This window comes from Tachypleus tridentatus, chromosome 13 (assembly GCF_004210375.1).
Source record: "Tachypleus tridentatus isolate NWPU-2018 chromosome 13, ASM421037v1, whole genome shotgun sequence".
NCBI classification, from domain to species: Eukaryota; Metazoa; Arthropoda; class Merostomata; order Xiphosura; family Limulidae; genus Tachypleus; species Tachypleus tridentatus.
The window spans coordinates 116,953,803-116,967,208 of record NC_134837.1 but is presented as its reverse complement, the minus strand read 5'-3'; the positions used below and the strand labels follow the sequence as shown (position 1 = coordinate 116,967,208).

Here is a 13,406-nt window from a genome sequence, read left to right as displayed (position 1 = left end):
TTTTTGATTTGACCAACATTATAAAAAATATATATATATAAAAATTAGGAAATAAGCAATATTTTTTTCTAAAATCATTCTGGAATAACACTTAAACACAAATGTTTAGTCTGAATAACATAAAATATCATAACATTTTACATATGTATATGTTTTGTTTTTAAATCCTGAGATAAATAATGTTATCAACACATGCAGCAGAATTAGAAATTGAAAATACGTCAGTATCTAATACAGAAGCACATTACTTAGATTTAGAAATTAAAATAATTTATAAGAATATCACTGTAAATATTTTTGATAAAACAAAATATTTTGCCTTTCTAATTTATGGTTTACCCTCTTTTAATAGTAATGTACCATACATAAGTTATATGTATTATAACTTTGCAGCTATTCAGATTTTATAAAATATTGTAATAAATTACAATATTTTATCAGTAGTGCAAAAATTAAAATTTAATAGATTTAATAAGGAAACTTTAAATAAAATCATTAAACTGTTCTGTAACCAATATAACAATGTATTAAATAAATATAAAGAAATAAATTTCTAATTTTTAGTTATGAATAAAATCATTTAACAACTTGGCACTACTTTATGCAGATGTACACCTTGCTGCATATAAAGGCTTGCTCAGAGCATGATAGTCACAGTAGTCTTTATAAATGGGTGGTGGTTGGGTGCTATACTAGTTTATTTAGATACCTGGATGGGACCCTTCATGTTAGTATAATTCATTTATTGGGCCACCAATTAGTGCCTTTCTACCATAATGGGGGCTAGAATGCAAACTGAGGTTTTTAACTTACTTACACCCATATGGTAGTACCTTATTTTTCTTATTCAATTTATTTTTTCTTTACTTTGAAGAGCAGTCACCTTCCCATAACTGTCTACAGGCAGTGAAGGGTGATATAAATGTGGGATGTTGTGAACACCTGCATCTTGTTTTCCTAATTCCTGTTTCTATTGCTACTTTTTTATTTTATTTCTTAATGTGAGACTGGCAAATGGAGGTTAAGAATGATAGATGATGTATCCTGTATTAGAACTTGTACCTTATAACTTGTATGTGAATTACCTGTCTTGGCTGTGTTTTAGTGGCCTTGTATTTTGTAAAGTACAATCATAGCAAATGAAAAGTATAGCGATTGTCTCTTCTAGTTATGAAACTCATACTCTTTTGCTGCTTTCTGTAAGTATCTAAACCTTCATCAAATTCCTCACGTGAAGGATCTGAAACAATTTTTCTTGGGTTTTATATATAACTTTTCAGTATTGGTTTTTAAGTATAATATCTGTAAGAAACTATAGGCTTTATATTTGGACATCACAAACATCAATTTTAAACCAACGAGACATGATGCAAAAATCAAAATTTGTATTTTTTGAGTAGTTACTTTTAAATTATGAAATTAACTAATATTAATAAATACTAAAATTTGAATTATGATCTACAATCTGATATCAAGATTATTCATGTAATTCATAAAGTAGTAGTTCAATAAAATTTTGATTGTATCATCAAATGGTCCCTCCCTTGTGTAATCCATTTTTTAAAATGGTTGTCATGATGGGATAATCTGTTATGAAGCCTATGAAATTGCAAAGATTTATCTAAGCTACTTTAAAGTAAAGAAAATTTATTTTCTTAAAAAAAAACAATACTGACTAATAGGAATATTGTAATATACAAAAGCATAGCATTTTTAATAATAACATTCACCTACTAGAATAAGATTTCAATGGTGCTATTGCATTAAAAGTATCAGTGGTAAATTTTACAACAGCAAAAATGTACAAATGTGTTCTTGACTTGGATAACTTTTGTACTAATGTAGCTTGGTATATTTAAAAACATTTGCTGTTCCACAAAATGAAATTTTAAAACTTCTTCACACAAAGCAGTATGTATGAATAGTTTATAACTGTCATGATGATGAGAAATGCACTTGAAGTAAAAATGTGCCTCAAGACAGCTGATAGGGGTATTAAAACTTTTATCAAAATAAAGTAGAGGACAATGTTTTGACCTTCTTAGGTCATCTTCAGATTGACAAACTCCTTCTTTGTTAACCTGAAGATGTTGTAAGGAAGTTGAAATGTTATTCTCCATTTTATTTTAATAAACATTTTGATCACACCAGCTGTTTTGAAATATAGTTTGTAACTGCAATAGATGCTTGAAACAGTGGGCAAGCAACACTGATTGACTAAGAATCTAGCACTCAAACCCTGATAGAATCAGAAGGCATGCCAGGGAAAAGTAACAAAAAAAAACTGATTTTGATAAGTGATCCTGAGTAATCAGGTAGTATCTAATGCAGTATACTATGTCCCCCTTTTTTGAACACTCAGATCACTGAACCATGTATGAAAACTTATCTTCCTGAATACCTAAAATAACATCTTTTAGAACCTGGAATGTTAAGAATACAAGCTAAATCCCTGTTGTGTTTCTTTGACATTTCACATAAGAACCCGAATCTGTGAATATTTCACTTGAAACTCGCAACTAAATGAAAATAAAAAGTTGCATTGTTTTGTCCTTTAGTAGCCACAAGTGCTATTATTTATCCATGGTGATTGTAATATTCTGCTATTCTATTAAGATCTGGTGCTGAGTTACTGGAAATACTGGACTTGTTGTATATGGACGTAAAATGACCCTCAGTATTGATTTCCTTCTGTAGTGAAGATATTTATTGCATATGGTACAAAATAGTTTGCCACCATTTTTACAAAGGTCTTTGTTGTCTGGTGCTCTGTCTTTTTTCCATGAAATTTATTGCTGTTAAATTCAGACATGTTCCCAGAGCTCTGTGATGGCCTGAGAAATCTGACTTTATTATTTCCTAAAATCCTTCCATAGTTATCACTAACGTATATATCCTATTCCAGTAACATCTTATAATAATAGTAGGTACCACTTAAAAGGTCTCACTCCCTTACCAAAAAATTTGTGTTGTTTTATGAACATTTGTCAACTATCTAGTTGAAGATATATTATTTGAAATTAATTCTGCTCGTAACTCCAATTTATTTTCCTGAAAGTTAAAAATAATTAACTTTGGATGATAAAAATATGTATATTGGCAGGGGTATGATTATTTTATACAGAGGAGTTGAAACAATGATCTTTTATATTGAATAAATTAAGTGTTCAAAAGGTAGAGGAAGAAATGAACTTTTGAAAGTTATAAAAGAAATTTTGGTCATAGAAAGGGGTTAGTGGAAACATTAGTTTAAAACCTATGAATACTGGCTTTTACAAAAAAAAAAAATCACTGTAGAACTGGTATCAACTAGTCAAACAGTGGAAAGCTAGGGAAGAACTTTAGGAGTATTCATTGGAGGAAATGGAAATATCTGTCCTTTGTTACAACCACAGTGAACATGTTATTGTAAATGCCAGTTAAGATTGTCAAATATATATTTTGCTTACTGTTATCTATTTCTAATGTTCCAGAAGTATTCCTAAGATGTTATAGTGATGTCTGTTAAAAAAGGTTGATTAATTTACATCCCAATCTCCAGTAAGGTATAATTTGAGAGTTAGTAATTAGGCAGGTATGAAGGAGAAGCATTTATAATAATAAAGTACAAGTTGCAACCAGCCTCGCTTGTTGCATGAATTGATAGGGCTTTTCCTCTTTCAACCTCTAGATAAAACTGTTTAAAGTGTCAAACTACCTGTATAATTGTGTCAATATTGATCTTGATTTCTGTTAAATTGTAATAATTTGATATATGCTAATAAACTGTAATGTCATTTGTGCTAATGCAGAATTTTTTTTTCATAATTGATTATTATGTCATTGACTTTGAAAGTTATGTACATTCCCTAAATTAGGACTTTGAAAAATAATTGTCCTTAAAATTTGTATGAACAGTGAAATGTTTATAAAACATCTGCTATATTTTTAGTTTTCTTAAACTAATAGTGCTGAATGAATATTTTTTAAAACTGTAAATAAATTAACACTATATATAATTGAGGTTTTCATTATATTTGAGGATTAAAATAAAGGTAAATATGCAGATTTGTCATTCATAGATTAGTGTATTAATAAAACATGTAGCAGGTTATGTTAACTTATTAATTCATTGTTTCGAACTTTAGTAGTAAAAGTAGAAATGAGATTTATAAGTACTATTACATGTTTATTGGTATGTAAAAATTTTTTTTCAAATAGATTTTTAAAACTTTTAGTGGCTTGAAAATCAGTATTATATATTACTGTTTACTGTGATTTTAAAGTTTACTAAAACAGAAGTATGTCTATAGGAATCTACAACATCTGAAATTCCAACTTTTGGGCCAACACTATTTTGATCCTCAAACTGTATCTGCAATTCCTCAGCATGGGTAAGCAGAGGTTTAACACCACGTTTTGTGTTGAAATTATCTGAGCAACAAACATGTACTGTTAACTAAGATTTTAAAACTAAGCTTTAGGAAGATTATTAGGTTACTATTTGTTGACTAAGTTACCACTTTCAGGGTATTAGCTGAGAGTTACCTATTAAATTATTGGGTCAGTTACTGTTTATAGGAGAATTTAACTGTTAACATATTTTTTTTGTAGTGTACTGCTGCTTGTGTGTGTATGTGTAATATGAGAAAATTTCAAAACTTGTATAATTTCCTTGCACTTTCTGTGTCATAATATAAAGGTCATGATGGGTATATTAAAAGATGGTGATTTATAAATATAATGAAATATTTTAATACATGATACGTGTTTTAACAGAGCTTTGAAGAAAATGAACTGATGCTATGTCAAAAGGTAGTATGTTTTAAAATATATCATTATGCTTACAAAACATTGTCTCCTGGTGTAATGTGCTTTCCTTCACAAATAGCTTACTGTTGGGAAGATATTGAGAACTGAAAGGTTCATATGCACCCTGGAATGTTTTGGACTTTGGATGTTTTTAATTTCCAGACCTGGAAAATCCTGTAAAAACAGTACCCATTCTGAAATCTCTAATACAGTTAAAGCTTAAAGCTATTAACTGCTGATACGATGGTAGTTTATCTAATTTTACATTATATATTTTCATTAAGTTATTGTTTATTATAGGATATTAATTGACAGGAATTAATATTGCTAATATAGTTGCTGACTTGCTATGGATAGGATGGCCTAGATTAAATATTAAGTCCCTTGTGTGTAAGTTGTATGTTAGGTTTATATTAGGATGGCTGACAGAATTTAACTCAATATTTTTCTGTTATTACATTAGCTGACTGTGTGTTAGAAGTATTTACTCTTAAGGTTGTTAGCAGATTGTTCAATCTGTGGGCAGGATATTAGCTGAATAAAGTACTCTTAGGAATTTTGCTGCCAAAAAAGTTTGGAAGTGCATTTAAAAAGTAGTTTGCAGGACATTATTTGAGATTACTAAATATTGCCCATAATGTTGACAGCTTGGCAGTGAGGACATTTAAGTAGTAATGTGAAGAGTTTTAAAAAAAAAAACTTTAATTCATTCTTTAACATCTTTTATACAGAATAGAGTTGTGGCAAGGAGTAATCACTGCTATTCGACAACATGAAAATTCAGTGATGATGGTTGTTGATACCACCTATAAAGTCCTTCGACGTGATACTGTGTATGATCTAATGTATGAACTACGCAAAAGCCATAATTATACAGATGAGTGTACCAAGCAAATTGCTGGATCTGTTGTCATGACAAGGTAAGAAATTTCGCATTTTATAATTTCTATAAGAATTTATATTTTATATGAAATTGGTACTAAAGTGTCTGACCATGTATTAGCTTGAAATTTTCACAAAAAAAAATATATAATGATGTGAAAACTACAGGCATTGTTGATGAAAGCCTCAATAGATTGCTTTTATAACATGTTAGGTTTTAGTTGCCTCCAAATAGTTGATGAACCTGCTATATGTTAAAAAACATCCAATGCTCTCTTTAAAATCTCTCTGTTCTGAGCAGCCTTACAAACTCCACTGAACAGTTTTTTTTTATCATTTGATAAGCTTACAAGCAAAAGAAACTTAATGTTTAGTTGAGTGTGTTACAAATACTATACATGTTCATAGTTGGGGCTGCCACGCTAAACTTTTTATACCATAGAAAAGGGATAACTAGAACTAGAAGCTTTTGAGTACTATGATTTGTGATGTGCTTGCAGTTTATAGGAAACTTTAATTAAGATGGTTATTTGGATGTTATTTCTTTGATACGTTATAAGTAATGCTTTTTAATTGAGAATTGTCATGCAATTCAGTATAAATTAGTTCTGAAAGTAGTATTAACAATGATAGTTTTTTCTCCTAAAATATCTATCATTAAAATTTTTCTGATACCTAAGAAGGGAATAAGTTTGTGCTGATCAAACTAGTGAAAGAAATATAGTTTTAGGATTTGGGCTTAACATATTTATCATGAATTAAGCATACCAAATGTACATGAACTTTTTATTGTACTTGAAATACTTATTTATTGAGCAATTTGTATAAAACATTGATGTTTAGAAAGCATTTTAATATTCATAATGCAAGTAAAATTTACTTTTAAACATTTAAGACTTAATCTCTTCCAAACAAGGGTATCTTTGAAAAGTTTATCTCAAAATGCAGTTCATGAAGAAAAGTTTTACAAAAGTATATTTTTGTTTGCTAAACCATTAAATCCTGACACAGTTTATATTTTACTATAGAGTGATTCACTGTAGAAATTAGATGTTTATTCTGGTTTTAAGTAGGAATGATGACTGTATAGTTTGAAAATTACTATAATTTATTTCTAAAAATCTGAAGTAGTCTTCTCTAGATAACTTAGTTGAAAACATTAATAAATACTTTAAACCTTTATATTTTGATCATTAAAACAAAAAGAAAAACAGACTGAAGAAAGCTGTAGAAAATTTTACCATTTCATACTCGATCTCCTAGGATAAAATCTTTGGCCATGTTTGTGTAAGCAACTGAACTATAGATATAATCTGATTTTGTTTTTCTCACCAAGAGGAGTTTTGTTTTTTCATACTTCAGATATAATAATAAAACATATCGTGTGGATGACATTGCTTGGAAAAAGACCCCATGTGATACATTCGAGACAAAATCTGGACCACTGACTTATATGGATTACTATCTTAAGGTACTTGTTTCTTGGTTTTGCAGTTAACTCTATCATCATTGGCTTAGTTGATTTGACTGACCTCATGACCTGTTTGTACTTGCATAGTCTATAGATTTGGTACCAGTAACGTTTAATATGGAATGTATATCTTCAAAAAATTTAAGTCTTTCACTTTTCATACTTTTCAGTGAAGTATAAATAAACTTAAAGATTAATCTATGAATATATCAACTATTTGTTTTGAATAGTTCATGTAAAAAGTGCTTTTCATGTTAGAGTTAAAAATACTTATCTCAAAATTTTCAGATTTGATTTGTGTTATCTCTAAAACCTCCTAAATACATTTCAGATGTTTGTCTTTAGTGAAACTTTGTTATATTCTATACCCTAACTTGATACAACATTGGTCAATCCACTTGTTACATCCTCTCTTTCAGGATATGTTAATAGTTCTCTCATGTTTAATTAAATATTACATGTAACATATAGAAAATCAATGTTTTCATCTGTCAGGTGATTACATGCTACATTGTATAATGTTGTGCTCTGAAAAGATGTCATTTCACTCATAATGCAATTTCAGGTCCTACTGGAATAACAATACTAGCTTGGATGAATTTGTAACAGCTTTTGTCATATAGTTAGTTACAAAATTGTAAAAGGAAGTTGCCTGCTTTTTACATAATATTGGTTTGTTCTTTGGTGCACTGCAGTTTGTGTTCACTACTGAATTGTGTACCATTTCCATTCTACTATTTATGCTGACTATCTTAGCTGTCTATTAGTTCTGAAATTCCTTAATGTTAGTTCTCAGCATGTTCAATAGTAATAGGTCCATTTTTGTTTATCTTGTGTTTCAACTGTGATGAACAACATCATAACAAACATTTCCAGGTTAAACCTCTTGTTGCTCTTTGGTTGTCTTGTTTCTATATGGATCAGAAGGAAGAAATTATTTAGGCAAGGCTGCATATTGATCACAGTGTATAATTCGTTTTCTACAATATAGTACTGAACAACCAATGTGTATTCTTTGTGACACCTAAGTCACAGTTGTACACGTTTTACACATTTTACTGTAATGTTATTGTTACAACTATGAACAGTATATTAAACTTGTTTTCTAAGAGATAATTTTATCATGTCAGCATAGTTTTGTAGCTGTGTTTATTTGGTTTCTTAATATGTTGAGTTTTTGTTTTGTTTTGTGCTGAAACCCAGGGAATGTATGGTCCAGTATGATTGATTTTCTTGTGGATTTCTGTTTTACATTTTGTATCAGTTTTAGTGATCTTGAGGTTGAGAAATACTATCTGTTTAGTGTGAGGTTGTTTTAGTTTTCTTTTCTATGAAAAGATATTAATTCTATAAACAACCTAAAACAGGACAACAACATAAATTGTAAAAGCAGGTAAAGGCAATGCTATAGTAATAATGAACACAAATGACTACATTCAAAAAATGAACATCTTATCAGATACAAACAAATTTAAACTGATATGCACAAATCCAACAAAAACACATGAAAACCAATCAAACAGAATACAGTTACAAGTGAAAAAAAAAAAGAACGCAATCTCATAAAACCTTTATTCTTACCTACAAAGGACTGACTTGTGCACACCACAATTAGGCGGTACCCCCCAAACAAATCTCTCAAACTCAATTGTCCATTATGACCCATAATGTTGACCTGTAAATCATTTAACTTGTAACCTTGGTAAATGCGTAGCATTGATATTTTCTAAATATTTAACATCAACTGGCTCCTTTTTCAAAAACTTTTGACTTTAAATCTATTTTTAATCAACTAAATCATAAAGCCTTAATGGCCAGTCTTGATGTAATCTCCTTCTTCACAGAAGTCTCAACCATTGAAGCCTGCAAGATAGCTTTAAAACTTTATATCCAAGATCCCAACCTATTGATGCACATTCCCAGCAACCAGTTAGAAACCCTTATTGAATCCAGTACTACCAAAACTAACTTTAGTTCAATAACCAAAACTACCTACAAACAAATGACCTAAGTATTGGGAATTCCGTGTCAAAAGTTCTAGCCAACAATTTTATCTCACAGATTGAAACTGAAGCAATTAATTCAGCCTTACACCCACCACTATACTGGTACAGGTAGGTTGATGATACAATTTCTGGATTCACATCTACAGAACACACAATTTTTTTCAATCACATAACTTTATACACCCCAACATTAAGTTCACATGTGAACAGGAAAAAGTAACCAAATAACATTTCTTAACCTCATGATCACAAGAACTAATACCCAATTCAACAGAATTCCACAGAAAAATCACTTGTACTGGACTATATATTTCATGGGACTCGGTACATGAAACAAAACAAAAGCTCAACATATTGAGAAACCAAATAAACACAGCCACAAAACTATGCTCACCTGATAAAATTAATGAAATCAACAAAATACAACACTTCATCAACATTTTTCAACCGTTGAAAAATCACACACACACGCACACCTAGATCAACAACAAACAAATGATAATAAATCCAAAGATACAACAAACTACAAAACTTTACACTTCTCTCTACCATATATTCCAGACATCAGCAAAAAAATAACCAACAATTGGAAAAAAATTATAACAAAACACTACATTCCAGCAAACACAAAATTTATTCAAAAACCAGGTACAAAACTAAAGTGCATACTATGTAACAACTACATTGACAAACACAACACTAACATTATTTATAGAATACAATGCAACAACTGCCATGAATTCTATATTGGAGAAACAAGCAGAAAAAATGGAAACCAGATTCAAAGAACATAAAAAAAAAAACACCACACGTTTTTGAACACTATAAATCAAGCAAACACAACATAGCCATAAAAAACACTCGGATATTAAGTAAGGAAACAAATAAAAACAAATGCAAAATCAAAGAAGCCCTACCTGTACAACAACTAAAACCAAAATTAAACCAATATAAAGAAACACCTTTATACCTATACTAATTGATAACATCTAACTGCAGCCTTCTGCAAGTTAGTACAGCGGTACGTCTACGGATTTATAATGCTAAAATCAGAGATTCGATTCCCCTCAGTAGGCTTGACAGATAGCCCGATGTGGCTTTTTTATTTAAAAAAAAACAAAAAAACATCTAACTGTAATGCCCCCTGCAATCCCATACCTGTTTACACTCTTGTCCCTAAGATGTGCCTGGCAACAGGTAGTTGCAAACTCTCACTTTGTTAACCTGAAGATGACCTAAGAAGGTCAAAATGCAGTTCTCAACTTTATTAGCAAAAATGTGAATACTCATACCAGCCATCCTGAGATACATTTTTACTTCATTTGGATTTCTTGTTATCAAGAATAGTAAACATTAATTCTCCAATATGTGCTTGATCAATCTCACATGCATATGTTTAAAATGAATACAAATAATTATACTTATCATGAGACATTGTGTGAGGGTATTTCTTAACCTAATCCATAAGAAAAGTGTATGATGATAATACTCAACAAAATTGTGTTAGTCATAACCATTATTTATGATGTGTTTCATTCAGCCCAGAGGTTTTTAGGCTGGCTGGGATACAACAAATATAGCAGCAGTCAAAACACCATTTACATAAGGAATTTTGAAAGCAGCCATTGTTATGGTATGTCTTTTAGAAGCTGAGAATGCATGGTTGTAAGTAATTAAACTTTTCATATGAGTATAACATAATGTATTAAGCCATATTAATTATAATCATGCTTTCTTAACTTCTAATAGATCTGCATACCATAACAATTGTTGAATATAAATAGTATTTGTTACCGAGTTTCTCACACTTTATTATACTAATGCAGGTACTTGTATTTAAAAAATATTAGTTACACTTTGATAGTCTTCCTTCACTTAAAGGGGAAATACGAGGCTAGTGTTCACATTGGTCCCAAATTACAGAACATGTGAGTTCTTGGGCAGTTAGTTAAGTGCCAAAGCAGTAACTTTGGATTGGCATGACCTAGTAGTTAGTATGTTCAACTCCCAACAGGTCATAAAATAAAATATCATACTATCTCATCCTTTCATTCCTTGGGTAATATACTAGGATTATATAAGTCACTAATTGTTGATAAAGAATGTCCAACAAAATGGCATAGGTAATATTGACTAGCTGCCTTCTCTCTAATAATTTCTAAATTAAAGATGACTAGTAAAGACATTCATCAAACAGGGAGTTAAACATACATTTCAAACAGGTGTGGGGGTTTAGTCCACTGAATAGTTGTATGTGTGCAAGCAGGAAAGTTAATGTCTTAAACCATCTGAAAATAATTACAGTTGGAAAAATAAATTTGGGTTAGTATTTTCAGTTTTTTTTTAGAATTTACTTTGTTCAAAATAAATGTTAATAAAATTTGCACAAAAATTAAATACCTGTACGTTCAGTTATTTTATTTTTGAGAATTTTTCAAACTCATCATTTTCCCATTTAAAACTATGTTAATGCATTACTTTTTAAAGCCCTTTTATATTGCTATTTTAAAATTTTAGTGTGAATAATTTTTATTATTTTTAATCTAGAAAATTTCAGTGTTATTATGAAAATGTAACTTTTCATGTAATTATCAATTTGAATAAAAATTAGATCCAACAGTCTCAAATATTTTCCATGTTCGACACTTTTCTAATACAAAACATTTCATCTCTATAGCTAAATTAGAACAGTAATGGAGATTTTTAATATGTTGTCTTATTATTGGACTGTTTCTAAAATTAGCCACTGTATTTCAAAAGTAAATGCCTATTAATTATGTTCCTTGATGTATTGTGTGGTCAGTTGTAACAGTTATTTTTGTGATGTATTTATTTTATTTGCTACCTAAAGCTACTTAAATTTACAAACTTCAAACAGATTAGATTGCACTGTAAAGAGGATTAACAGTTGTTAATGTAACTTTAATTTGAAACAGCTAAATATTCTAAAAAATAATTATTAATTTAGGTAATATACATTCTTAATGTTACACATTGTTTCATTAGAGTTCTGAAGTACAGTAAAACCTGTCTTAGGTGGAATTGCATGGGACTGAGTAAAATTTCTAGTTTAAATAGGTTTTCCAGCTTAGACAGTGAACATGCATTTTCGTAATTATATATAATTTTTGAGCAGAATGTTATACTTCCTTGACTCAAGGGAAGTAAGACATTTGTGAATAAAGTTATTATACTGTTTATACTATATTTATTAGAATAAGAACAAAAATATAAGTACACAAAATCTTAAATTTACTTGAAGAAAGTGTCTAATTTCAACTGTTTCATTTTTTTTTTAATGGGCTTTTTTTGCAATTAAAAGAAAATGCCAATTCTACGGCCTTTTCATGAAGTTTATTTTCTCCCTTCAATTTTGCATACAATTTGATAGTGTTGATATAACTAAACACTTGCAAAAAAGTAGGAATTTCTATTTTCTCACTATCTTTACCATTTTGTTCATCTTCTGAATCTCTCACATTGTTACCATCTTGTGATCCTATTATAAACCAGTTTCATCAGTATCTGTTAAAACATTCTTTTCAACGTTGACAAAATTTTCTGCTTTAACAGAATCATCTGCATCAGTCTTCTCAATCAGAGTTTAAATTTCACTAGAATTGTCATAACAAACAACTTCTCCACAATCTCTGCCATTATCAAAAATAAATCCACTGTTTCAAAAGCATCTTATTATGCATTTGATTGAATGACTTAAAAATGCAGTTGCATCTAACACGTCAATTTTCATGGTCGTTTCAGATGCTCTTTTACAGTCGTCCATGTTTGCAATAATATTCTGAAGCATTAATTTTCTGTATTTCAATTTTATATATTGTATAATTCCATTATATAGTGGCTGTAGAACTGATATTGTACATGGAGGTAGAAAGACTAAACAAACATTTGAAAGTTGAAATCTTGGGTGACAAGTTGCATTATCTAGGAGAAATAGAATATTCTATTATTTTGTTTAATTTGTTAAAAATTCCTAAAATATAGCACTTGTCATCCACACTTTATTATTTGCTTTCCATTCCACAAGAAGTTGATTCTTCTTTAAACAGTACAGATTTTCACTTATACCTCTTACAAATGTGGCTAGAAGTATGTACGTTAATCATTCTTTCAAAAAGCAATCTCTGGAATGATATCGGCAGAAAAAAGAAAATGTTTTTAACCAATACTTACTGTAACAAAATGTCCAAGAATTTATTAATATTTAATCAGAAAAATTTTCAGCCTTACTCAGATTC

General features: G+C 29.7%; 1 protein-coding gene across 7 annotated transcripts in view; it reads left to right on the top strand.

The window, feature by feature from the left end:
- Positions 1 to 13,406, top strand: part of LOC143240656 (piwi-like protein 1) — a 65,476-nt gene that overhangs the window by 20,299 nt on the left and 31,771 nt on the right. For all 7 annotated transcript variants that reach the window (XM_076483445.1, XM_076483439.1, XM_076483442.1 and 4 more), the window contains 3 exons: positions 4,293 to 4,373; positions 5,523 to 5,711; positions 7,036 to 7,144. In XM_076483445.1, coding sequence (XP_076339560.1) covers positions 4,293 to 4,373; positions 5,523 to 5,711; positions 7,036 to 7,144 — 379 coding nt within the window. The remainder of the gene's footprint in view (positions 1 to 4,292; positions 4,374 to 5,522; positions 5,712 to 7,035; positions 7,145 to 13,406) is intronic.